The sequence below is a fragment of the Sinocyclocheilus grahami genome, unplaced genomic scaffold (assembly GCF_001515645.1).
Source record: "Sinocyclocheilus grahami isolate Dianchi unplaced genomic scaffold, SAMN03320097.WGS_v1.1 scaffold39.1, whole genome shotgun sequence".
NCBI lineage: Eukaryota > Metazoa > Chordata > Actinopteri > Cypriniformes > Cyprinidae > Sinocyclocheilus > Sinocyclocheilus grahami.
Window position 1 is genome coordinate 3,395,835 of NW_015505218.1, and position 26,983 is coordinate 3,422,817.

Consider the following 26,983-nt stretch of genomic DNA (forward strand, 5'->3'; position numbering starts at 1 on the left):
AAAAGTTAAAAAAATTTATAGTAGGGGGGGGGGGGGGCAATAGGGATTTCGCCTAGGGCGTCAAATTGGCTAGAAACAGCCCTGCATACATGAATCACCTCGTAGCAGATCTATACAAGTGGAGCTGGGGAAGGTGGAGGGTTTCTGGAGAAAGTTGCAACTGCTACTGCAAGCACTAATCATATATTTGAATGTTGAGCAGCGAGCTCATTGGCTACAAGAGAGAACCAATCAGCTGTGCCATGTGATGATGTCATTAGGTCAGATTGAGTTAGACCTATCGGACTGCGCCATCTAGAGTTTCATGCCAGAACTCTGTATGTATCACTCTGCGTGAGTATACTGAATGTTGGACATACATTTTTAAACTGTACAGAGGGCTGGGCAATAATTTAGTTACATTTTGATTTAATATATAGTACATATTACTTTGTGTGCTGTACAGTAGTGATGGGCACTTTCAAAACACTGCTTCATGAATCTTTGAAACCTTTATGAATTTTTTGTTTTGAATCATATCATACTACTCATATTTTACACATATCATACTACCAGTCACGTGATTTCAGTAAACAAGACACTTAAACAAAACACTAAACGGAAATGTTTCGACATTTCAGTGATTCACTGCTAGAGGTGAGCTCTGTGAACCCATGAATCGTACAAGATCACTGAGATTGCCCCATAGCGGCAAACCATTGAACAAGCGTCTTAATATTTACCTGATTTCAGATCAGTTTTTATAAATTTGTGGACGTTTTAATGAGGCATTTGAATAATTAAAAGGAATAATAGTATAGTTAATAATCACTTATTGGCCCGTTTAGCTGAATAACCCAAACAAGCCCTGAAAATGGATAAAGGAACACATATAGACACTTAATATTTAATGGTAATTTAATGGATGGTTAGTTAATTTGCTTTGCTTTCAATAGAGCACTTGCAATGGGTTTGTAAAAGCTATTTTTATGTTTGGCCTGAGTTTTTGTTGCATTTACACAGTTTTGACCAGCAAGTGTCACCAGTGTGGGGTTTCGAACGCTTCGAAATAGTGAATCATTTTGCGAAGCAATTGGTTCAGTTGATTCAAAGATTTGAAAAGCTTTGTTTCTCTCATCACTACTGTAGAGTATGTATGCTGATAAAGTGGGACGTACCTATATATGGAACTTTATATCCAGCTCCCTATATATCCAACGATAACTAAGCTACATTTTTGTTGCAAATAAAAAAACATGAATGTAATGTATGCATGCAGATAAAGTAAAAATTGATAATACAGTTTACATTTTGCATTTTACATAATCATAACTGAGGTTTGCTATATAAAATATTGCTTTACATGTGCATCCTGGATGTTTGCAGGTGAAGCAGGACATACTATATATCCAACTTCTAATATATCACTGGCTGATAATATAGTTGACACTTTTCACCAATATTACAACCAAGCAGTTGAGATTTGCTATTTAGTACATATCGCTTTACATGAGTGGAACAAGAGCATACAGTACAGATTGTTACTGTTTTTGCAGGGACACTTAATTCATCGCCTGTGTACAAATAAAAGATTATGTACAATAGTCTACGATAGAGTCTAAGTACCTTCCACCACACCCCAGGGGTACTGACGGCCTCTGAAGCGCCTGCCTTGGCTTTCAATTTGGACAATTACTGCAAAGGGAATGCTGTCCTGTAACAAAGAAGGAAATCCACATGTCAGTTTAGTCGGTGTTATGGTAAGTTTGATGTAAATATAGAGCAGGGCAGGTCACCTTCCGTTCCTGGTGTTGAAGTTTGAACTCCTCATCTTCATCTGAATCACATTCAGGGAACTAGTAGATGTTGATGTCGAATCTCTCAATCTCCTCACTAATCTAGAGAGAAAAAGCAAACCCATGATGACTGTGATATTATATATATATACTGTATATACTTTTTATACACTGCATACTCCCAATGGAGTGAGACTATCTGCTTTGGCCAGCACAGGCACTATGTTGACCTTCTCATGTAGCATCTTCATGAACTCCACGTCCATCGGTCTGAGACTGAGGAGAGAGGGGAAGAAAGAGTCACTCCCATAATTCCTGAGGTACATTTCCAAAACAAAATGCCACTGTCATTAAGTTTTTGATTAAAACCTCTAGTTTTATATTATCATTAAACTGATTTCATCTTAATGGTTTGCTGTCGATGGTTAGGTACACCACGCTGTTGCATTTTTACTGTCACTTTCAAACGGAACACTGTGATTCCTGGTCTTAACATCCTCTTTCTGCTGCAAAAAAAAAAAATTTGAGGTTTGGATTTGACTTCCTTTTTCTTTTTTTGGGGATGTGAAGATGGAATGATACATACTGTGCTTCACACTCAGTTAAAAAGCAAGCAAACAAAAAAAATAGCCTAACCTTTGTGAAATTTATTAATGTTTTTTTTTTATATATGTGTATGGATGTATGTATATATGTGAGGTATATGCACGCATTCACATATATGTGTATGTATTTTAGGATTATACTGATGCCTGGTTTTGCATGTAGATTGCAGTTTTTGTTTGTTTGTTTAAATGTTAATCCCTCCCCTTATTTGATTTTTTGGGACCATGTATCATACTGTATGATGTGGGCGGGACCGTTAGACCTCATTCTACATTGATATTATATATGAATATATGAATATATGAAAACTGTGCATTTTCCCTATGGAGAAAGTTTAAGTTATATATCGCCTGTACATTTTGGGCTGCATTAAGATCGAATTGTCCACCATGTTTAACTAAAATAGTAATAAAACGTATTAAAATATGCTAGATTACTACAAAAAAAAACATATTGACGATTCATAATAAATCTTATGACATTTACAAGTTCAGTTGTATTAGTCGTATTTCTTATGTATCACAACAGTCATATTTACATTCAATCTAAAATATTTAAAGTATTTATGTAGATGTATTCATACCTTTTCAGACAGCTAATTTAGGACACAGTCCTTCAAACAACAAGATAATATTCACTGCAGTATCCGGCAGCTTAAACCTTTGACATCTCAAGCCATATTTCTATTGTAAACACATTTAAATTAATTGATTAGTCTGTCTTAAATCTGTTCCTGAATCCTTTCCAGAACTTCCTGCACTCGGTGCAACTGCAGAAGGAGAAAGTAACAAAAAAAAATACAGAAATAAAGATTAATTACAGCTATCAGAGAACTTTAATGAAATGAGAGACTTGAACACTGGCTTTGTTGAAATATGCTAACATACTAATCTTAATATATAACATACTAATCTTAATATATAACATACTCATTTTAATATGGCAGACATTAGTAATATCCTAGAAGTATTCTAGCTATTCTGAAGCCTATGTGGTAAATACCTACTCTTTCACTTAAAGGGGTCATATGATGTTGCTAAAAAGAACATTATTTTGTGTATTTGGTGTAATGAATTGTGTTTATGCTGTTTTAGGTTCAAAAAACACATTATTTTCCACATACTGTACATTACTGTTTCTCCTCTATGCCCCGCCTTTCTGAAACGTGTCGATTTTTACAAAGCTCATCGGTCTGAAAAGCGAGGTGTGCTGTGATTGGCCAGCTATCCAGTGCGTTGTGATTGGCCGAATACCTCAAGCGTGTGACAGAAATGTTACGCCCCTCACCATACTGTGATGCTGTCCCGGAGCGACAAGACAGAAACATTAAAACCCATTATAAACGAGGCATTTGTTGCACCCAGTGGGGACATAATTACGGATTATAATGACTTATAAAAATTAATATCAAATCATTCCATTATTATTTAAAACTACAAAAAGGAGACAACGGAACAGGAGAAGATGGCATTCTTTCAATCTTCACAAGGACACAAGTACCACGGCAGATCAACATTGTTTGTGCGGACAACTACTGATGTATAATGCTATGTAGTATAATAAATGATAAGACACTTTGCTTTGTTTTATTTTATATAAGAAGGTGTAGCATTCAAATATATTAAAATGTACATAAACATACACAAAACTCAAGTACATACGGAGGGAGGGGTTCTATCAGACCAATCACAGCGCTTGCGGTCCGTATAGAATTGACGTGCTGTTAGATTTTTGGATAGGTGCACGTCAGGCTATGGCTTAGGGTGTGCATCTATGCGTAGGCTACGGCGTAGGTTCGACGCAGACGTATAAATTGGCCATAAAACCATGTCTACATTTGTGATCTGAGAAATGACAAACAACAAGTGCTACTCTACACTGCTCAAAACTCGCGTTTGAATCGTCAGTGACAAATCCTTTAAATATAAAAACGTACTTACAGTCTGTGAGTCAGAACAGCCGGCATTGTAGTCTACTCTCATGGGATCAGGAAACTGTCCTTCATAAAATGTGCTGCACACATCTGAATATTTGGGTTGAAGTGTTCTGGAACAGTGTTGTAAATACAACTTAACCACTGATTTTTAGTCGTGTCCTCTTTTGGAAGGCCAAACTAAATATTTTCGTTTTCGCAACGAAACACACAGTGACTTCACAACATGGCGGCGGCGGTGGCAGCAACAATAAAGTTACGCCTTCTTTCTTTGAGTGAACATTTGGGCGGTGTTATGCAAATCTTTCCACACAGTGACGTAGACATGTGGGGGCGTGTTTGAACGAGGCGTTTTAGGAGGGTGTGGACAAGTCTTAACTTTTATAAAGAATAGCTTGTAACACTTAAAAAGAATGTAAAAACTCTACAGTAAACTCGATCAGTTAACATATTATATTAAAAAATAAAAAACACATAGGCCTACATTCAATGTGAAAAAAACAATAATTATTTAGTAAAAAGTATGAATTGTGCTATGAATTATATGAATACAATTATACAGTTTCATGTGAAATCTAATATTTAACAAGAAAATAGGCATTTGCACAGATAGACCCCCAGTGGTGCTCAAGCAGCTGCCCTTTTGACCTCTGACTAGATAAGTGCCTTTTTGCTAGACATTATTTTATTTCATTTTTTACTTTTTATATAAATTTGGTCAGTGGCATCACTTCTGAACATGGCGGACAACTGAATTTAAATTCTAATAGACCTTAGTCGGGATTGCATCGCATTTAGTGTTTGACAGGCATGAAATTGAAGCTGTGAGTAATAGAAGTACGGGCTGTTCAATGGATCGTACAGTGGTTTAACAATACCAATTATTCAGTCAACAAAACGTCTTTCTGAAAAGAAAAAAAACTAGTTTTTAAAATTGTGAAAGTTTGTGATTTGATCATTAATATGGTTATTAAATACTGGAGCGAAGACCTATCACTGGAGGAACCCATCACCAGTCACTCTCAAGTTGATGATGGCTGGAGTGACAGCGTCTTGCAAGATTTAGTTGGTGATTTTTCTGAATGAAGTGCTGTTGTCCTCCATACTCTTAACGGTGCAAATTTAATTTCGACTGCTTCCAAACTTTAGTCCATGTTGCACCTGACTGTAGAGTTGACATCCCCTGAGGTACAGTCTGTGCCATGTCCAATCCCTCCAGCTTTATTCTGTGCCTCGGATGACTGTGATGATGGTTCTCAGATGGCAGTTTCTGCTTTAAAATGACTTTAAATTGCACTTTGTTTAAGGGTAGTTAATAAATAACATTAAAAAAACTTAACATTCAGCAAAATTTCATTTAAATTTGTATTTATAAAGGAAAGTTCACTCCATGTCACACAGTTCTGTGTGACATGGATTTATTTATGTATTGTTATCGATTGACAATAAATGTCAACACCTCTTATTTATCTTTTAACATACATCAATTTGTGCTGTTATGAAATCAGCATTCAAATTGTGTGAAGGAGACTTTGGAACTGTTTATGCAGCAACTCATTTAGAAGATGGCCTTCAAGTATCAATTTGTATTATAATGTTTATAAAGCTAATTGTTTTTGTCTATTTCTCTAATAATTTTGTCCTATTATTATAATAATTATTATACTTTTCTCACTCTTGCCTTTGCTAGCACTCACATCGTATCTTATTTTAATAAACACCCAAAGGCCAAAATATACTTAGCGTGTCTGGGTTCTGCTAACCTGCCAATATGTTACTACTGGATAAATTTGATAGTTTTTTTTCTCTATTTTGCCAAAGAAAATTTGCAGAGCACAAAGCAGAGCAGTTGTGTCTCTCAGAAAGTGTTATTTCGTCTTTTCAGAGACAATAAATGACAATACATGTGCATTTCACAGTAAAGCATTGATTTTTTTGTAAAAATAGTAAAAATAAGAGTACCCTAATTTAAAGTTAAGTTAAAGTTAAGCAGTAAAAGAGGCTGATTGTATTTTAGTTACATAGTTTATATTTTTATTTTTTGTCTTCAAAGCAATTTAAATAATTCAAACATTCGATAGGGTCGTGGCTCTGTCTTTAAGTACCCTTTTTAAAATGGTACATTTTTAATTTTTTCTTTTTCTTCAGTAAGCCCATTCATTGCCTCTTCCATTTTGAGGTTTCAGAGAGACACACATTGTCCTCATCTGACATCTAGCTGAAAAATCCTTACACATTCTCCTATTGGTAACAAAAAAAGAGAAAGAAAAAAATATAATAATTATTATTAACAAGGTCATGACATTTTCTCAGTGCTAAAGGATAAATAAGTTGCCTTTTTTATACCGAGAATGGGTTCCTGCACAGGCAATTTATACGATAGTTCTCATACAACACATAGTGGGTTGTATGTATCAGGTCCTGCATGTGTGTGCGGACCAACATGTTCCTCAGATGCACAAAATCACTGTGAGATGGATTCTCAACTGTTAGAGAGAGAGAAAAAAGTGATGTTTAAAGAGCTCTTTACATACAGCATACCAATCATAAATGACCTCTGTGCTATATTCAATTAATAGAAAGATAAAAAAAATTGGTCTCTCTCGCTGTATGGGAAAGAGCAATGTTAGAGCAACTTCTCATCTTGTTTTTGACAGAAGATCAGTCAAACAGATTGGAAACAACATGATGTGATGACGACAGACACAATGACATAATTTTTATTTTTGAGTCACCTATTCCTGTTAAAAATATTTAAGCTCTTTATATTTTAACATCTTAAATGTTACCTTAAATAAAAATGAGGGATGCACGATATTGGATTTTTGCCGATATCTGATATGACGATAATTTTCAACTAATTTTGGCCGATAGCCGATGCCGATATTTTATTTTTAATTTTGGTTAGTTTTTAACAGGAACTTATGTTACAATGAAATAAAAAAATAATACAGTTATTGTATAATGACAGTACATCGAAGATTTGAAAATAACTATAAATAAACTAAATATTGTGATGACGACAGACACAATGACATAATTTTTATTTTTGAGTCACCTATTCCTGTTAAAAATATTTAAGCTCTTTATATTTTAACATCTTAAATGTTACCTTAAATAAAAATGAGGGATGCACGATATTGGATTTTTGCCGATATCTGATATGACGATAATTTTCAACTAATTTTGGCCGATAGCCGATGCCGATATTTTATTTTTAATTTTGGTTAGTTTTTAACAGGAACTTATGTTACAATGAAATAAAAAAATAATACAGTTATTGTATAATGACAGTACATTGAAGATTTGAAAATAACTATAAATAAACTAAATATCAATCACTGCATTTTTGTTTCAGAAACAGTGAATCCAAACACCATTCAGGCAAAACTTTGCTTCAAGAATGAGCCACACTGTTGATGTAATCTAATCGCTAGTACACCCTGAGCACATGTGAGTTAATGTATTCCTCTTATCGGCAAGACATATCGGCATTATTTTTCATATTGGGCCGATGCCGATATTTACATTTAAAGCCATTATCAGCCGATTCCGATATTGGTCCAATAATATCGTGCATCCCTAGTATAAATGTAACATCTCATGGTGTAAGTAAACATACCTTCTACAATGCCCCATGGATAGACACGGGCTCGAACTCTCCTGCCGTTTCTCTCTACTACTGTATTACTCCCAATAACAGCAAGGGGTATACTTCTCTATAAGAGGACACGGAAACATTTTATAAATATTAACAAACAGGCAACAAGATAAATCTTTGTAAAAAATAAAATAAGATCAAAATAAATGAGTAAATAAAAACTGCACTTATTTATATTGAATGTGCACTTGTACTTTACTTAAAATTTTTAAAGTATATTTATAAAAACTGTACTTGTAAATAATATAATACCAATTAAACAAATGGACAGTACACTTTCATGACTGTTTTAAACACATGTAAATACACATGTAAGTTCACTTCATAATAATGTCAAATTAAAAGTTTTACTCTAAAGAACATTTTAAATCATTCTTTTTCGATAATCTTTAAAGCACAATAGTTGACATAAAAGTTACATAAAAGTACAATCACTTTTATGTAGACTAACATACTAAAGCACATGTAAAGTATTGATTATTTTAACTGTAGTGTGTAATACTACTGATATTACATTAAAAGTTAAAGGAGGGGTGACGAATGTTTTATAAAACAAGGCCCAGTTCGACGCTGGATTTGCACATAGTTTGATACTGAAAGATGGAGCGATCCTAGCAATAAAAGATCCCGGTCATGATTCAGACCTGCGGGTGGTAAGTAAAACTGCATCAAATTTCTGTATTTTGTTGGCAGTCGGCACACAAGTGCTCTCAACTCTTTAGCTCCGCTCACAGTGCACCTCCGGGAGCTCGGCTGTTTTCAGAGAATAGTAAAGCTGTATCTTTCTTTTATAAATATGATAAAACTAAAGACTCTTTGGAGATATGAAGGATGCAGTACTACTCTATAGGTACTCGAGATTAAAATGAGATTGAGCGAAACTGTGTGTGTCCCCTTTACTATATATTAAATTTACTTAATGTACTTTTCATCATTACAAATGTGTAATTAACAAATATATTTAAATACATGACATACAAGTTTCAATAAAATGGCATTAGTTTACTATAAATGCTTCGGTATTCATTTTAAATCAGTGAATTTGACAGTACTTTGATTCTTTGGGGTACTTTTTTGGGGAAAGAATATGTGTCATTACAACTTTTAAGAAGCAAAACAAAATCTGCGACTCTTTTCTAAAAGAAACTAATAATCACTACTCTGTGACCTGTAATCCTGACCTTTAACTCTAGAGTCTGCTGCTTGAACAGATCTCCATTATCCGGGTCACACTCTGGGACCTGGAAGATCCTGATTTTGAATTTGTCAATTTCAGTCAAAATCTATGGAGACAAATGCAATATCTGGTGGTTTGTGTTGACAGTCCCATGTTCTCAAAAATATTGACATGATACACTTTAGAAACATCTATCTATGTGAGCTTACTCAGACTTTCAGTACACGCGCCTTCTCACCTTTGCCTTCATATTGCAGGTCTCTTTTGGAGTGAGGCTGTCTGCTTTAGCCAGCACAGGCACAATGTTGACCTTCTGATCCAGGGCTTTCATAAAGTTCACATCAATTGGTTTGAGACTGAGACAGCACAAAGGAAATTTGTTAATTGAACATGGTCTCTATTTTCATGGTTACTAAAATCCTGGGATAGAAATAAACATAAAAACACCTGTGCCGAGAAGAGGTCTTACCCATGGCCATGAGGCGAAATGAAGTACAGACAGCAGTGCACTCTGTTGTCTGTTATGTTTTTACGGTTCAGCCCGATCTCATTTCTGCGGTACTTCTCCATCTCCTGATCTACATAATGAACTGCGGCCTTCCAGCTGCAAGAAAAACCATGTGTAAATACCTTTTTGCATTTTTTATATTATGTGATTAAATTTCATAATTCTAAAACAGCTTTTTAAACATGTCAAAATATTGAATGAAGTGCTCAATAACCAGTGCTGTTATTCTGAAATTCTTATTTTTTGACCATGCAAAAAAAAATTGCTAACCATGCTTCTGAATTTGGGAGAAAACCACCTCTCAAGCAACTAGACAATGTATGAAACAAATAACTATGCAAGTTACTAAACTGGTGATGTATAGCTACTTTTCTACGTTGTTAACATCAGGCATGCATCTGTCCATATAGAGGTTTGTGAGGAAAAGGCTGTTGACAAGAGTGGATTTGCCTAAGCCAGACTCACCTAAATATACAAATGATATATTTTATGATTATATACAGTCCAGGAAAAAAATACATTAAAGCAGAAAACAGTTGTTTTAAAGTGTAATATTATTTCACAATGTTACTGTTTTATTAATTTTTTATTTTTAAAATAACTGCAGCCTTGATGGGCATACGAGACTTCTCTTAAAAAATGGCAGTGTGTGTGTGTGTGTGTGCATTTATGTTATATGTTTCTTACCAACAACCATCAGATTGAACACAAATCCCTTTTTCACTGCTTTCTGTTGGACTTGGTTTGGCAACGTCACAATGCCAACATATTTCTGGGAGGGACAGTAAAAAAGAATCTGGTTTGTGTACAGTATATCACATCATATATCTTTTTAAAGCGTAATGATATTACTGTTTTTTTATCAAATAAATGCATCCTTTGTAAACATGAGAGACTTCATCACACTTTGGCCATTTAAGGTCCTGGTGGGTAGCATGTTACACTACCTCTAAAAAACCAGGAGGGTCAAAGCTGCCCCCTGGACTCTTGGGTCTAAGAGGTGATTTGTCATCAGCGGGATGAGTCTTCTCTTCAGCCAGAGAAGAGGATGAGCCGAACATGTGAGACGAACGGATACTTTCATCTTTGTCCTCTGCTTCAGTGGAGTCACAAAGAGAAGTGTCAGGATCCCTGAGGAGACTCTCCATTCCAGAGTCATTCAGAGCTATGGAAAACTAGCAAAAAAAGCACAATGTGACTGAATGTGACGATTGGCAGCTTGTGTAAACTGAATATGAACGTTTTTTCTAAACCTTTTTGAAAACTATGTATGAAATATAAAACCTACCTCCCCTACTATGGCAGATATTCATGAAAATATGATGTGGCATGGGAAATAGACAAAAATGAATAACAATTAATTTTAGAAAGTAATTTCCTTGACAACACCAACTGTATATAGCACACATATTTGTGCTACAACAGCAATTTACTGCTAAGAATAAATAAGAATGTTCACCAACATAAAAATTGACAGATATGTTACCTTGAAAGTTAATGTCCTCAATCTGTAAACCTATAGTGGATGTTAGATAGTGTAAATATTTAATAGATGCTGTTAGACTTTTGTTTTGTGAGAGACCCTAAGTGATGGATGTTTAAATAGTATTTTCCTTTAACGTTCGCTTAATACATTCATTTGACTTAATACCCAACATATACAGTGTATAGGCCTACATCAGAGAACGAATTCAGGCTAATATAAACATTTATATTCATATTTGACTTCATTTCTGGGCCTTCTGGGAACCGTAAGGTGGTTTAAATATAGTAATTACTCTTAGGATTTAGTTAAAGTCATTCAGTTTCAACCCGATATCCAAATGTTTGCTCATTTAACGTTAGTTATCCAGATATGTCGTTGCTTCTAGCTATGAAATGAGTGAAACTAACCGTTATTACATAGCGTAAGTTTATTGATATTAATAAATACTCACTGTGCAAATCCATTATGCTCCTCAACTGTTGAGAAATAGTAGTTTTGCCTAGACAAATGAGTAAAGCGATGACCTGTCGTCAACCAGCACATTCATCGTTACAATTACGGTTGAAAAAATACAACAAGAGTTTATCAACTGTAAAATATCCAACGGACAGTGGTAAACGTGTAAAATAATAGTAAATCTATGAAAATGGTATTATTTCCTACTTGTTAAAGGGGATCTGTTTCGGTGACTGAACTAAACCGTTAAACTGGCTCAAATGAAATCAAATGAAAACATGACTTTTATTCGTTATGTCAGGTGGAGCTTTCACCTGAGTTTCACAGTATAACACAAAATTAGGCATACATGAATGTAAAATAATAGTCTGATATTAATAATAACAAAAAAGTCTACAATCGTACATAGAGACAACAAAAAGACAATTACAACAGTTAACAGATCCGCTAGAAATATTAGGCTACTCATACATTTTATTTAGCATTTTAGCTTTCTCTTGAACAATCTATTAGCACCTTTGTGTCTGAGACCAGTACAAATAGTACAAAATGATTGCAGCATATTGTACTACCGAAACCTTCTAAAAAAAAATTTTTTTAAATACATAATTACATAATGCCTACATAATGTCTTTGCATTACATAGCAAAACATGAACATTCAAAATTAAGAAAAAAAAGTAAAAGTCACTGCAAAAATGGCTCAGAAAAGTATTTAACTACATTCATACATTTTTAAGCGGGGCCACTGTAATAGTCTTGAGGATTTGATGACATGGGGTCTGTTGCATAACCTTAGCCTCTGTGTTAAGATTGTGTCTTAAGAACTAGTCTGACCAACTAGCAGTTAGCAAAGGATAATGAGTCTTATTTCTGTCAGGACCACTATCGTCAAAGATGACTGACAATTAGAATACAGTTTGGATTGGCGGTATGGTTCTGTTCTGGGCAAGAACTCCCTGCGCATCCATGCAGCCTAGCAGCCTAGCAGGGAGAGCAGCGATAACCCCCCCCAGGGTAAACAGAACAGAACCAACATGAATGTATTGCAGATATCATAAAGTTTCAAAATTTAATGTAACATTTAAGAAATTAGTCCGATTCAATGAGCATCAGAAGGCTGAATCCTGACTGACGAGAGGAGTTGGGGATGGAGGGGGGTAATTAGCTATTGAGCAATGCGAAAGCTGGTGATAATACTGAAGGACCTTATATATGAGTGCTGTGATAGGTGTCGCATTCCTATAGGTAGACATGGATCAGCTGAGAGTCAGCTGATGCGAGCTTGACTAATGTGGCCTGCCAGAACTGACGCTACGCTTGATTTTTCTGATTCAAAATAAATTTAAAAAATCTAGGTTTTAATGTAATAGACTTAAAAAAAAAATTTGTAACGTTCAGACTAACTTGTACAACTAGTCTTTTATGCAACTGCCCACAGATCACATGAAGTCTCAGCTTCGGCCTAAAGCTGAATTCTCCATCTGTTTCGAAGGAATCCCATAAGTTTGTTTTGACTGGCTGTGGTTCTCCCAAAACGCTTGGCGGATTTGATCTAGTTCTGACATCAGAGGAAGTCTAATCTCCATGTGCATCATTAGATTCTCCAGCCACTCCTCTAATTTAGCAAAACTGGGACTATAGAAAAAATAGAGAGAAAAGGCCACGTTTCAGCATATGAGATTTTGTTTATGGTAAGTTTATGTAGATGACAAATGTAAATGACAGTCACCGTTTTTCAGCCTCCAAGGCACAACAAAGAACCGCAATGGGAAAGAAAGCCACAGGGCAATCTTTGGACCAGTAGCGCTCCAAATATTCATTCACATTCAGTCCAAACTCCTGTGTGCGAGGGAGGTCATCCGGATCGGCATATACTCTTCCGATAATCTGCCATGAGGATGGAATATACATATACTGTATGTTCAATTACATTTATATCAAAATTTGGACTAAAGGTAGAGAAATATGTAAGTTCACCTCACAAACAACAATCCCAAATGAGAAAATGTCCACATGTTCATCGTAGATTTTTCCTGCGGGTGAGAAATAACATGTAAAAAAAACAAATCACAAAACTGAAAAATGGTCAATCTTTTAATTGTTATATCATACGGCTCACCTTGGATCATTTCTGGTGCCATCCAATAGGGGTTGCCCACCACCGTATACCGTTTTTTACGACCAAGCTTGTTCAGTTTGGACACTTGTCCAGGAGAGGAGCTCTTTTCTTCCTTTACAAGCTGGGCCAAACCAAAGTCTGCAACTACCACTGTTTGGTTCTGTGAGGAAAAACAGTACTGTCACACAATTCAGTTCAGTTGGAGACATGCTCTACGTTTAGAAGTACTGAGATGTATTCTGACCTCTCGGACAAAGCAGTTGTGCGAGTTCAAATCCCGATGAATGACATTCATTGAATGTAGGTAAGCCTGGGTTGGACAGAGAAAATTCATGTATTTGGATGCTAACTATAGCTTCAGATTCATATTATTTGTCAAAACATGTCTTTGTATTAAAGAATTCAGCAAGAGTGTAGAGATCTGATGTAAAGATTTCCATCTTTTCTTGCATTGTTGGATTGCTCTTCATTACGTACCATTCCAGCGGCAATGTCCTTGGCATAGCTCACTCTAAGTTTCCAAGGGTGATCCTTGTCATAAATTATGACAAAAAATTAGTTTATTAACTCAGAACCATAACAGCATGCTTTTCGGCAAGAATCTATGGACTATATACAACAACAAACCATTTTCTGAATAGTGTCCCTCAGCGTTCCTCCTTGCACATACTCAGAGATCAGGTTCAGTCGTTTGTCTTTGTAGAGAATGCCGATAAACTTTAAGACATTAGGATGCTCGAGGCATCTCATTACTTTGACCTGGAGCCAAAAATGTTTAGATTAGCAAACAATCCATTTGCTCTTTAGTGGTCTGAGAAAGAAAAAACTACAACAGACCTCTTTCCGGAATGTCTTCTCAGTCTCTTCATCGAATTGAAGAAGTTCCTTAATCACCATGACCTCACCTGTTTCCGAATGCGTCACCTGACAACCCAAAGGAAGCCGTTAATTCCTTCATTCCGTCAGTCTGTGATCTCAAGTGATACTCAATGTGATCATTCAGACATATTGCTTTACCTTTATGGCTTGTCCAAAACAACCTTTTCCCAACACTTCCCCATATATTAGGTCAGAGGGTCGGAAGATACGTTGTGTTTTGTCAGTGGCGTCAAAACGCAGAGACTCTGATCGATTAATGTCTCTTCTATGGGAAAGAAGTGCAGCGTGCCGTTGCGAGCACGGAGCTTTATCAATACTGCAGCTGCGCCTACAGAGGCAGACAAATAGAAATGAATAATGCTAGTAAGAGCATGACAGAAATATGACCTTTTTAATTATTTGGTGCTTTTTTTATTATCTTACTAAACCAGTAATTAAAACTAAACCAGTTTTATGTTTATGTATAACATTTGACACCTACAACAAACCTGTATGCAGGTTCTTAAAAATGACTTTCTGACTTTTGATCAAATAACATTTTATACATTTTCTTATGTTTAATTTTAGCCCTGTTATCCAGCAAAAACCTCTAAAAAATCAGCTTACAGTACATGAAAAGATTTCAAGACTTGTTTCCAAAGAACATTCTTGAATTAATATATGTGACTCTGGACCACAAAACCAGTCTTAAGTCGCTGGGGTATATTTGTAGCAATAGCCAACAATACATTTTATGGGTCAAAATTATCGATTTTTCTTTTATGCCCAAAATCATTAGGCTATTAAGTAAAGATCATGCTCCATGAAGATATTTTGAAAATTTCCTACCATACATATATCAAAACTTAATTTTTGATTAGTAATGTGCATTGCTGAGGACTTCATTCGGACAACTTAAAAGTGATTTTCTCAATATTTCGAATTTTTTGCTCCCTCAGATTCCAGATTTTCAAATAGTTGTATCTCGGCCAAATATTGTCCTATCCTAACAAACCATACATCGTTGGAAAGCTTATTTATCAGATTTCAGGTGATGTATAAATCTCAATTTAAAAATACTGACCCTTATGACTGGTTTTGTGGTCCAGGGTCACATATGTTCATGGTCTATTGGCAAAATGTATTTTTTTTTCTTGTTTTAAGTATACATTTTTAACACAAATTACCACAGGAGTGAATAAATTAATTTATTTAATGTGCATTCTCTAAAAAATGTAGCCTTTTTTTGCCTCTCAAAAAAATGAATGTTGCTTAGATGTTTAGAAATGACTTTGTTTGCAGTGTAGTATTACATGTAATAAAGTCTAATAGTGCCATAATTCTTACAGAATATTTCTGGATCTAGGGATTATTCGACTGTTCCAGGGAAGGGGAAAGAAACCTAGTTTTCCAGGCTGGTCCAGTTCTTCTCCCAGTAGGCCAGATAAGTCTTCATGTTTTGCGAGTTCTTTAGGATCATGTTCAATTGTGATTTGTAACCAGTGCTCTGTATCATGAATCACCAGATCCATCTGTTAAAAAAGCCGAAATATAAAGGGTAACAGGTGAAATGTCCAAATTATTGTTATCTAATCTGAGATAAAGGACTGACCTCATTGAGTGGAATGTTCTGGACAGAAATTCCATTGATCTCAAGAATCCTGTCTCCAACATGGATCAAAGGCTTAACTTCAGGGCTCAGGTTGTGCATGTCCAGTCTGAATTTTTTTATATCAATATTAATTGAATGCTATCATTAATTTAACAATTTTTATAATAAAATCATGTTTAGTGGCCCTATATTTTTGCTCAGGTGTAACTGTGTCTAAACTGACAACTTACTGAGATACAGTGATCAAAGGGCCTGTGTCCTTCTGCTCCACTGTGAAGGATAAACCTCGCCTGCTTTCTGCAGAAGGAGGAAATGACATCGATGTCACTGTGTGAGAAAGCCGTGAACATTTTGCTGCTGAGTGTTGCATTGACACCTTCTGGTATCCACATTGTCCGCTATGAGAGAAGAAGAAGAGAACTCATTAACTGAGGTACTTTCCCATCAAAATGCTTAGCAATTAGCAAGTAGTGCATGTTTTGACAAAACCAACCAGTATAAATTGGCATAATCCACTAGAGTGAAAGAATCACCATCTCCAATAACCATGCCACAGCTTTCACAGAGAAAACACTCGGGATGGTATTTATGCTTCCCAGCCACCTGCAGAGATGGAAGGAAGAGGCAGCGTTATTTTCAAGTACAGTTTATCTTGAATTCAGCTGAAACAGTAAGGGAGGAGGTGAGGTGGGACAGGGTGGATGACATCATTCTACAGAAGTGAAGCAGCACAATGGAAGGAAGCAAGATTGTGAGTGGGAGGGGTCGCCTGGCCTCAGGTCACAGCAGGAAATACTGACAAAACACCAAAACCTCCAAGTGAACCCTTTCAAGATAAGAGAGATCAAATTACTGTAACCATTTAGTGAGTGAATTGTTGTTTGATTGTGCAGTCTACTAAAGGAATGCATGTATTCATGAATCCACTAGGTTCTTGCCCAGTGTTTTAGTATCTTTAAAAAAAATGAAATGTCACATGTTGTTGTAGTAAACGCTCTGTTGCTTTCAGTGTAGTGTAAGTGCTTAGCGGCACTCAAAGATGGCCATGCTGCTTTCTATGCATCATTTACAACAGCTGATAATTGCTGCAATGGGCGATTTAAAAATTCTATACAATTTTAACAAAAAAAATTTAAATATCAAACTAAAAACTAAAATCAGTCATTTTAAATGCTGTAAGTCAATTTAAGCATCACAACAAAAAGGCGTATTCTTTTTGAGATTTGCTAAAGATTACATTTATAACAGAGTAATCAATGTTTTGAAAGTTTAAGTTTGAGCAGTAAATGACAACAAAAGTAAACCGAAATGTAAAAATAGAAGAAATGAGCATGCACATATAAATATCCAATATTGGCCAATGCAGATAAAATCTATAATGAAGGCTACACTTTAAATTGTTTTTTTTTTTAAGTTTACGTAAATAGAACACACTATTAGAGCATGTTCTTCTGGAAACTTCTATTTCAGTCTTTCACCTTCAAAACGTAATGTTAAATTCAATGTGTTACTGTTTTTTTTTTTAATTAGATGTGAAATTTGCACAAATTAAATCCTAAACCTTTTTTTTTTCAGTCTATGTGGTACCAAAATATTGAGCATCAAGTTTGTTTTACTAAGCTAATATTTCTCCTTCATTTTTAATGTTATGAACTGATTTGTCAATGTTGTGTTCTTACCATAATGAGACCGGTGGTGATAGACTCTGAGCAGCCGTGGCATTGCTCCCCAAATCGTGACCAGTAATCTTTCTTACAGAAGAATTGTCCATCTCTTTCATAGTACCAGTGAGAAAGAACCAAATTACATACACAACACCTAACACAGAGAGAGAGAGAGAGATATAGGAAAACTTGTATATTTATGTACTTATTTATTGCATATTTCACAAAACTTAAAAGGGTGTTGCATTAAAGTTTTGTGCTAAATCGGGTCACTTGAATAAATGTACAATCAGATCAGATTATTAACTACTGTTAGAGTAAGATTCAGCTGAAGTGAATATAAAATGCTAGAGCCAGGGGCGTTTTCTTTCTTGCTGCATCTGAGCAGGATGCCTGTCATGTGTTCCACAGCTGGCGGTTATCTGCTCTTTTCCTTTCATTCAATAAAACACAGCCGTTTCACGGAAACACATGCACATTATACATACAAACACACTCATGTACACACACACACACACACACGTAAGCACACACACCATGTAGTTTTAAACAAAGAGCAGAAAAGCAGAATAACAAGAAATTGTTGTTTAATTCTATGGTTGACAGGGGTGTAAAGTACAGTATTTTACTTCATAATTAAGTATTATTTTGGAAAATCTGAGCTTTACTTGAGTGCTATTGAAATTTACACTTTTACTCAGATTACATTTCCTAAAATAATACTTTTTACTACATACAGACATTAGTCCTTTCCAGTCAAAACATAATTTAAGCAGTGTTTTGTCTAGATACTTGAGAATTGAATATGAATGCATTAAGATAAGTACAATTTCAGTATACTTTATACGCCTCTAGGCCAGATTAAATACGCTTTTGCACATTTCATCCACTAGTCTGATAATAACACTCTATTACAGACAGGATTCAGTACAAACTCATATATCATTCTTTGTATAAGTTTGCCTGTTATTGTAATGAACACATCTAAATGCCAATGTAATCATAGTCCTGCATCACTTTGGTAAACCAGATTCTCAGTAGAGAAGTGGGTGTGCACAGAACTGGTGTGAAACAAACAAAGTCTGAATTCTCTTTCTGTGTTTACATAAACACAAACACAATTCTGCTTATGTTGACTATGCCAAAGGGGTCTCTCAACCCAGCTCACAAGACCACACATTTCTACACTTCTAGAGGAAATAGTAACAAAGCATAAATTCGAATTGAACAAAGTCCCAGAATTATGTTATCTCATGACAATCTGAAAGTAGACTGTTGACAAAGAAGTTCCTGTTTTTGTTTTACAAGAAATGTAACGTTACTGCACGGCATGTACCACCATCACTAAAAACCACAACTGTGAGCCTTTTTCCAAGAAATGAAGGAAAAGAAAGAAATAAGACATTGAATCTTAAAGGAGTAGTTCACTTCCAGAATGAAAACGCTGTCATCATTTACTCACCCTCTACTTGTTCCAAACCGCTGTCATAATTTACTCACCCTCTACTTGTTCCAAACCTGTATGAGTTTCTTTCTTCTGTTGAACACAAAAGAAGATATTTTGAAAAATGTTAGCATCCGAACAGTTGATGGGCACTATTGACTTCCATAGTATTTCTTTTTTCCTTCTATGGAAGTCAATAGTGCCCATCAACTGTTTGGATATTAACATTTTTCAAAATATCTTCTTTTGTGTTCAACAGAAGAAAGAAACTCATACAGGGTTGGAACAAGTAGAGGGTGCGTAAATGATGACAGCATTTTCATTCTGGAAGTGAACTACTCCTTTAAGAGAAAACGTAAACTAGTAAACAAAACCAGTCCAATTTGACTTACCTTGCCTTCCCTCCTCTCCGGCAATACAGGTCCTGACAAGAATTGAGCATAGCAGCAGTAGTAAAGCTCTGCTAGTTTTCTTACTGTCCTCCACTCATTTCAGGGGTGAAGTGGGAGGAGAGGACAAAACTGTTACAAACACACTCAAATAGTTTTTCTTTCATATCAGCATATGCTGCTGCTTCCTGCCAAGTGTCTAAAGAGAGACACAGATCCCTCCCACTCCTCCTAACTTTAGCCCACCTTCTTCTGCTTTAGTCTGTAGCAGAAAGAATGCATACTGTCAGAGGATATAGAGTTAACAGACCAGTGTCACCTGCTGATAGCCCTCATGAACTACATGAAGGGGCAGAGACTCCTTCATGAAGAGAGGGTTTGTTTGTGTAAGTGCATTCATGCAAGAGAAATTATGAAAGGATCTTGCTTTGGTACTGCTCACCACCTATTTGTTTGTGGGTTACTTACATCCAGTCTTTAAACTTTGATGTAGAGTGGAACTGGAGAAGTAATTTCAATTTTATATTGTAAAGAAGGTTTGCTATCAGAATTATATTAATATTATATCAGATTATATCATAGGCTATACTGAAAAAAGTAAAACAATTATAAAAGCCAAAACAAGTAATGAAACATGAAAAATGTAAAAAAAAAAATTAAAAAAAAAGTAATACATTTTAAATTACTGTTTTGACCAAAAGAAACGGTCATTAATCAATTGTTAAAAATACAATACAACACTTGACAACTTCCCCCGACCTGACATTTATGTAAACAAACAAACAAAAAAAAATTAATGTTTCAGTTCAAATCTGCCTTCGTTAAATGGTAAATAAATAATATATAAATAAAATACAATATTAGAATTTTATTTTGGATGATATACTTAAAAAATAGTTAGGCCTAAATTTAAGATTTATGTATTTGAATTGTAATAAATTAATCATGAATTGATTTTATATAAACATTTCTGTCCAATTGGATTAGACCGTTAAACCAATAAAAACTAATGACATTTTATTATATAAAATAATATATTTTATTGCATAAAATGTATATATATATATATATATATACACACAGTGGTGTAAAATATATTATTTTATATAATAAAATGTCATTAGTTTTTATTGGTTTAACGGTCTAATCCAATTGGACAGAAATGTTTATATAAAATCAATTCATGATTAATTTATTACAATTCAAATACATAAATCTTAAATTTAGGCCTAACTATTTTTTAAGTATATCATCCAAAATAAAATTCTAATATTGTATTTTATTTACTGTATATATATATATATATATATATATATATATATTTTTTTTTTTTTAATTATTATTTTAAAACAATTTTCTTAAAAAAAAAACTATTTAGTTTTTACTATTTATTTTTAGAAATGTATGATAGATAAAAGGCCCAAATAAAATCAAAGGTCATACAAAAATGTGTTGTGAGTTTCATAAGTAACAGTGCATAAACGTGAAGAATAAAGGTAAACAATGCGAGAAGATTCACTAGATGAATTGCCTTTATCATACTTTCATGGTCACATTTGAATAGTTGCACTTATACAAACACAGATACAACATTCACAACACACAATGCTTAAAAAAACATTAGGTTAAATGCATAGATACCCTTAAAAACCCAACATTTTAATTTAATAAGAGTTACGTTAAAACAAACAAACAAAAACAAGGTTTTACTAGGGTCAGGATACTAGAAAAGAAACCGCTTCAAGTTCCTGAGGTATCGTTGAAGACAGCTTATAATCCTCAGTACTTAGATGCCGTCTACTGCAGTTACGACAAGCACTTTGTTCTTATAAGACTAAAATTGGTAAGCCTAGATCGCGTTCCTTCATGTGACTACGCTTTGAATGACTGAAGATGCCGGAAAAGACAAAATATGGGTTCATGAACTCATATGCATACAGCTAGAAAGAAAAACAGACTCCCTTTACTTTATGATAGGTGGCCAGAACATGAAGGCTAATAACGCTGCTTCCTCCACTGTCACAGTTCATCCTGAAATAGCAGCAACACGTCCCTAGATTGCATGTGTCTAAATACACAGCTAAGTGTAAGTGAACAACTGCAGCAAAACCATAAGAGATGCACAGCTGGAACTGCAGAATTTTAAGATGGAACATTAAATGGTTCAAAATAAAATCAAGCAATCATGTTAAACTTGTAGAAAACGTATAGCAACACAAGTAAAGTAAAGGGAGTTCAGGCAGTGCAAAGAGTGCCTTGTGAGTTTCACATCACATCTAATCATACGGCAGAAAAAATTCTTTAGTGTAAGTCCAAATCTCTCACATACTACACGAGGCACTTTTAAACTGTAAAAAAGTGCATTTGAGATCAGGCAGTAGCACCACTTGTTTATGAGGTCACTTTTATCAGCTGGTTTCTCACTTCCTCCTTCTTCCGCAGTATTTGCCTTGGCATCCTGCGCCCCCTACAGGAAAAGACACTGTCACCACTAATATTTTTATATTTTATTATATTTTCACGTTTTATAATATTTCAGTTAAAGTTAATTTTATTTCAATTAACAAAATGGTCTTTGGATTTAGGACGCTACAATAACCACAATACATATATAATAAACTACTTGTGTGCATTTTAGCTTTAGGGTCAATATAAAACTTGTGTGAGACCCATTTTACATGCACATGGAATAACATGCACTGAAGAGCCATTAATAAGACCAGGAATGTGTATTATGAAAGAAAGTGGTGTCAGTTTCATTTTGATTTTAAAGTTGATTCTTTGTGTTCTGTGGTTTGATTTCTTTTGGTTTATTAAAACAAGAACTTGCGCAACTAAAAGTCATTATTTCAGGTTTCTGTTGTATGGACAAGAGAAAAAACTGAGCGAAGTGCATTTATGTCTGCTTACGTACCTCTGTAGCCTCCAGCACCTAGAAAGCCTTGAAGAGCTGCATATTTGGCTGCTTTTGCTATAAAGAATCATACAAGACACGAGCAATACATACTTGTTGTTGGCTGTGGATAATGCACAGGTCTAGACCAAACTCTAATTTTATCAAGTGCTGCATTTGAAATATTAGCTAACACTGAGTGTGCTGAAATAGCAGAGTGTCTTACATTGCTGAGGTGTAAGTGGAGCACTTCCAGGTCCCCCTGCACCAGTGCCACCATAACCTACAATACAATATAATATAATCACAACTCTTCATTAATCACTCTGAACCAATTACACTGATCATTGTAATACACTGGTACAGTAAAACATCATTCAATGTTTATTTACACACCACCAAAATGTTGCTCTAGTAATGTTTTGATCCAGAATGTTTTGTAACGCTAATTTGGATGTCTTTGTCGGCTGTGACTTTTCTCATGATTTAGTTGGATTTTTTGTGAGAAATACGAAGTATTAAAGTAAACTGACTTCCATTGCATAGTATCTCTTGTGTTAGCGTTCTTTCACACACACACACACACACACACACACACACACACACACGGATTGCAATATGTCCATTTGCATGCAATCTTGTTGTGTACAGAACAATCATATAAATTCATGTAATTCATTCAGAACTGTAATGGAAAAATACTTTGCTCTTAAATTTGTCCCTCACTCTTTATTCTCATTTAAATACCAAGAGTAGCCCAAAAGTTCACCCAAAAGAAAAATTTCTTAATAAGTTCTCATGTCGTTCATCTTTGAAAATACAAATGAAACACAAAGAGCACAACAGATATGTCCAGTGAATGCTCAAACGTGCTTACTTAATGCACTAGAACCGATGAGGTTTGCTCTTGTGTGTCATGCAAGCACAATAAAGCCTCCACAGGAACCAGTGAGGTTGGACCTAAGCCTCACACCATTTTTGATGTGCTCTATGTATGTGCATTGATCAATGTTTATATGTGAATAAAAAGCCTGAAATGAAATCTGTTGATCAAATAAAGTGGTGGTCTCTCATCAAAAGAGACTCATATAATCATGTGATTTACTTATATGATGTCTATATGTACTTTGTAACGCATGTAGGTTTTGGTCACATGGACTTTCAATGGATGGATGAAAAGGATAAGATCAAATGCAACTCTGTATCCTGATCTCTGCTCTTTTATAAATTCAACTGAGAGAAAAATAAGTGTGGATGAGCCCATTTCCCCAACAGGTACAAGAAAAATTGAGGAAGGATATAATAGCTCACCGGGCTGATAGCCTTGACCACCCAGTGCACCCGTGCCAAAGCCTTCAGGACATTGAAACAAAGGCAAGTAAATATAATCCGTCTAAAGTTTACATCCAGTAAGAATTTGACAAAAACCATGCACTATTGCCTTATTATAAATAATCTTAAATGGCAATGCAACAAATATAACTTTACCAGTTCCTACTGGGCTTCCAGCACCTCCTCCTAGACCTCCTAGTCCTCCACCTGCTCCTCCAAGACCTCCCACGCCTCCAGCTGCACCATAACCTCCATACCCTGCAATAAAAACAATGTCAACATTATAATCATATGATGGCAAAGATGTCAGTAGTGGTTCAATTTAATGTCACCACAGCAATATCTGATTGCCGAGCATCTGCTAGAGGTATTAACTGAGGTGAGCAATTCTGTACAAATTTAGTACTTATACTCCCTTGTGAAAAACACTTGACTTTACTTTTAAAAACAATACTTATTGTGGAAATAACACACTTTAAAAGAATATAGTAAAGTGCAAACTGAATGTAATATTTTCAGACACTTAAATGCATTTAATTTACAATTAAATTAAAATGTATTATATTTTAAATATATATTAAATGCAACGTTAGAGTACTTTTTTGACCCATTTAAGCAGGACTTGAGTACACCTTTATATATAATTTCACTGTATTGTGGAAAGTACTGACAAGTATTCATGGGAAACTACACTATACTTGAATGTCACACAAATTGTATGTCACATATTTAAATATATTTCTAATTACACATTTGCAATAATGAAGGTGCAATTTAGTACAGGTAAAATATATTAATGCAATATAACACTACAGTTCAAATTAATAACCAAGTACTTTACGTGTGCTATAGCACGTCAGTTAACACCTAGTAGATTTATTTAAAAATAAAAATGAATAAAACATGATTTAAAAAGTGTGTTAAGAAACAATGTCAAGAAAGCAGACTATCTTTAAGTACACCTAAGTGGTCATTACTTTATTAATATCATATCTCCAAGAACAGTTTTTTAATATACTGGTATTTTAAGATGTGAAGAACACTGCAAGTGCATATTCAATACAATTATCAATTCTCTCTACCATCATCCAAGCCAGACTAGTAGTTTACCTTAGTATTAGTAAGTCATAATTATATTGATATTTTAAAACACAAGAACCTGATTTCCCAGGTTTCACAGCTCCAGCTCCCAGGCCACCACCTGGATATCTGGCACCTAAACCTAAAAAAAAATCAACTTTTAATATTAATTATTCATGGCACAGATGTGTAGTAAATGTAATTTAAGATGCACATGGATATTTTAGTATTTAATGCATTGTGACATTTGCAATAGATCTTGTCGTTTATATACTAATGATCTAATTTTAATTTTATATAATCTATTCTAACCACGTGAACAAATTTCATCAAATTGTATTGCACTACTCTCAAACTTATGTTTAATGTATATTAAAGCACATGATACCTCCACCCAGTCCTCCAACTCCTCCAGGACCTCCACCAACACCTCCTGGTCCTACTCCTAGACCACCACCAAGACCTCCAGGACCTCCACCAATTCCTCCTCTTCCAGCCCCACCCAATGTTCCAGTTCCTCCATAGCCTGATAACACAATGGAAAAAAAAAACGAAACAAAAATGTGTGATTATAAATTTGGTCTAACCTACAAGAGATAGGTTATTGTAGCATTAAAGTGCTGATTTGATAGGTTTTACATACTTTTAGGTGGTTTTACTGCGCCAGGACCATAACCAAGCCCTTTAAAAATAATTTATATTAAAATGTAAAAAAGTGTCAGTAGTCCAAATTTCAGAGGTAGAAACGTAATTTCTGTTCACTATCAAAAACTGCAATTTCTCTCTGGTATTGTTAACAAGAAATATACACATCAGCTGCTTGGGTGTCCCACATTACCCAATGTTTCAGGTTACCCTAATTAAGCCTTTTTAAAATTGTGGGAGGAATATGAGATGTGTAACACCCAAATAACACTTCAGAAACTTACCACCAATTCCAGGCCCTCCAAGTCCACCAGCACTGCCTGGGCCACCACCATAGCCACCCGGGCCACCACCATAACCACCTGGACCACCTCCAAAGCCACCGGGTCCTGTTCCATATCCGCCTGGGCCTCCAAACCCACCAAGTGTGCCTGCTGCCCCATAAACTTTCATCAAAGTGATAAATTAGTTATTTAACAGTCTTTCCAGTTCAGTGTGTAAAATACAACCAAACTACATTTTCATCAAAAGAATTGTGGATTAGCAAAAATGTTTTCTGGTAGCCTACATTTTCCTTGTTTGCTGCCCACTGCAGCCCCACTGGGGAACCTGAGGCCTGCAAAAAATTAAACATACAATTCTCAGCAAAACAATAACTGTCATAACTGGTACATAAAATATCAGGAATGTGGTGTTTTGTTTTAATCTGAAAAATATTTACCAGTCCCTGGTTGGATCCCACCGGCTCCTAAACCTCCAGCTCCTCCATAACCTACAATAGATTTACAAACCCACAAGCTAAGGCACAAGCTAATTACATTCTTATGTAAATGTTAAGTACACTTTATTCATCTCCACCTCCTGGTAGTAAACCACCACCTCCAGGCAGAAGTCCAGCTCCTCCTGTTCCAGCTGGACCCATTCCACCTACACCTCCAACTCCAAGAGCTCCAGTTCCACCTGTACCGCTGTAAACTAGAAGAAACACATTGATTGTGTTATAGACCTCATTTTGCAAACACAGAAAAACACAACTAATAGACATGTTACAGATCAAGATTTTCATGGTAAATCACCTTTAGGCGGTTTAACTCCTCCAATTCCTCCTGGAACTCCACCAACTCCACCTGGAACTCCACCAACTCCTCCTGGAACTCCACCAACTCCCCCTGGAACTCCACCAACTCCCCCTGGAAATCCACCAACTCCTCCTGGAACTCCACCAACTCCACCTGGAACTCCACCAACTCCTCCTGGAACTCCACCAACTCCCCCTGGAAATCCACCAACTCCTCCTGGAACTCCACCAACTCCACCTGGAACTCCACCAACTCCCCCTGGAA

The 26,983-nt window shown here is 35.4% G+C and overlaps 2 protein-coding genes and 1 pseudogene across 2 annotated transcripts in view; all 3 read right to left on the reverse strand.

The window, feature by feature from the left end:
• Positions 1–10,808, reverse strand: part of LOC107581999 (septin-4-like) — a 12,362-nt pseudogene extending 1,554 nt beyond the window's left edge.
• A 2,133-nt stretch (positions 10,809–12,941) lies between these two features.
• On the reverse strand, positions 12,942–19,925 carry limk1b (LIM domain kinase 1b). The gene is made up of 15 exons (XM_016267707.1): positions 19,694–19,925; positions 17,873–18,011; positions 16,687–16,796; positions 16,424–16,591; positions 16,194–16,299; positions 15,929–16,113; positions 14,741–14,930; positions 14,561–14,647; positions 14,351–14,482; positions 14,201–14,254; positions 13,968–14,033; positions 13,724–13,883; positions 13,582–13,637; positions 13,334–13,491; positions 12,942–13,239 (listed from the first exon to the last, which is right to left on the reverse strand). The coding sequence occupies exons 1-15, from the start codon at positions 19,741–19,743 to the stop codon at positions 13,056–13,058; spliced, it is 1,845 nt and encodes a 614-aa protein (XP_016123193.1). The 5' UTR covers positions 19,744–19,925; the 3' UTR covers positions 12,942–13,055.
• A 1,299-nt stretch (positions 19,926–21,224) lies between these two features.
• Positions 21,225–26,983, reverse strand: part of LOC107582000 (uncharacterized PE-PGRS family protein PE_PGRS46-like) — an 11,251-nt gene continuing 5,492 nt past the window's right edge. The window contains exons 15-27 of the mRNA XM_016267690.1: positions 26,717–26,977; positions 26,499–26,615; positions 26,362–26,412; positions 26,209–26,256; positions 25,925–26,086; positions 25,639–25,677; positions 25,384–25,521; positions 25,075–25,131; positions 24,072–24,173; positions 23,895–23,936; positions 22,810–22,866; positions 22,605–22,661; positions 21,225–22,157 (exon numbers count right to left, since the gene is read on the reverse strand). Coding sequence (XP_016123176.1) covers positions 22,111–22,157; positions 22,605–22,661; positions 22,810–22,866; positions 23,895–23,936; positions 24,072–24,173; positions 25,075–25,131; positions 25,384–25,521; positions 25,639–25,677; positions 25,925–26,086; positions 26,209–26,256; positions 26,362–26,412; positions 26,499–26,615; positions 26,717–26,977 — 1,178 coding nt within the window. The 3' untranslated portion in view covers positions 21,225–22,110. The remainder of the gene's footprint in view (positions 22,158–22,604; positions 22,662–22,809; positions 22,867–23,894; positions 23,937–24,071; positions 24,174–25,074; positions 25,132–25,383; positions 25,522–25,638; positions 25,678–25,924; positions 26,087–26,208; positions 26,257–26,361; positions 26,413–26,498; positions 26,616–26,716; positions 26,978–26,983) is intronic.

Coding starts and splice junctions, on each gene's coding strand:
- limk1b (XM_016267707.1), bottom strand. CDS start 19,743: ATGCTCAATTCTTGTCAGGACCTGTATTGCCGGAGAGGAGGGAAGGCA. Junction 16,114..16,193: donor AGAACATTCCACTCAATGAG/GTCAGTCCTTTA, acceptor CTTTTTTAACAG/ATGGATCTGGTGATTCATGA. Junction 13,638..13,723: donor GGCACCAGAAATGATCCAAG/GTGAGCCGTATG, acceptor TCTCACCCGCAG/GAAAAATCTACGATGAACAT.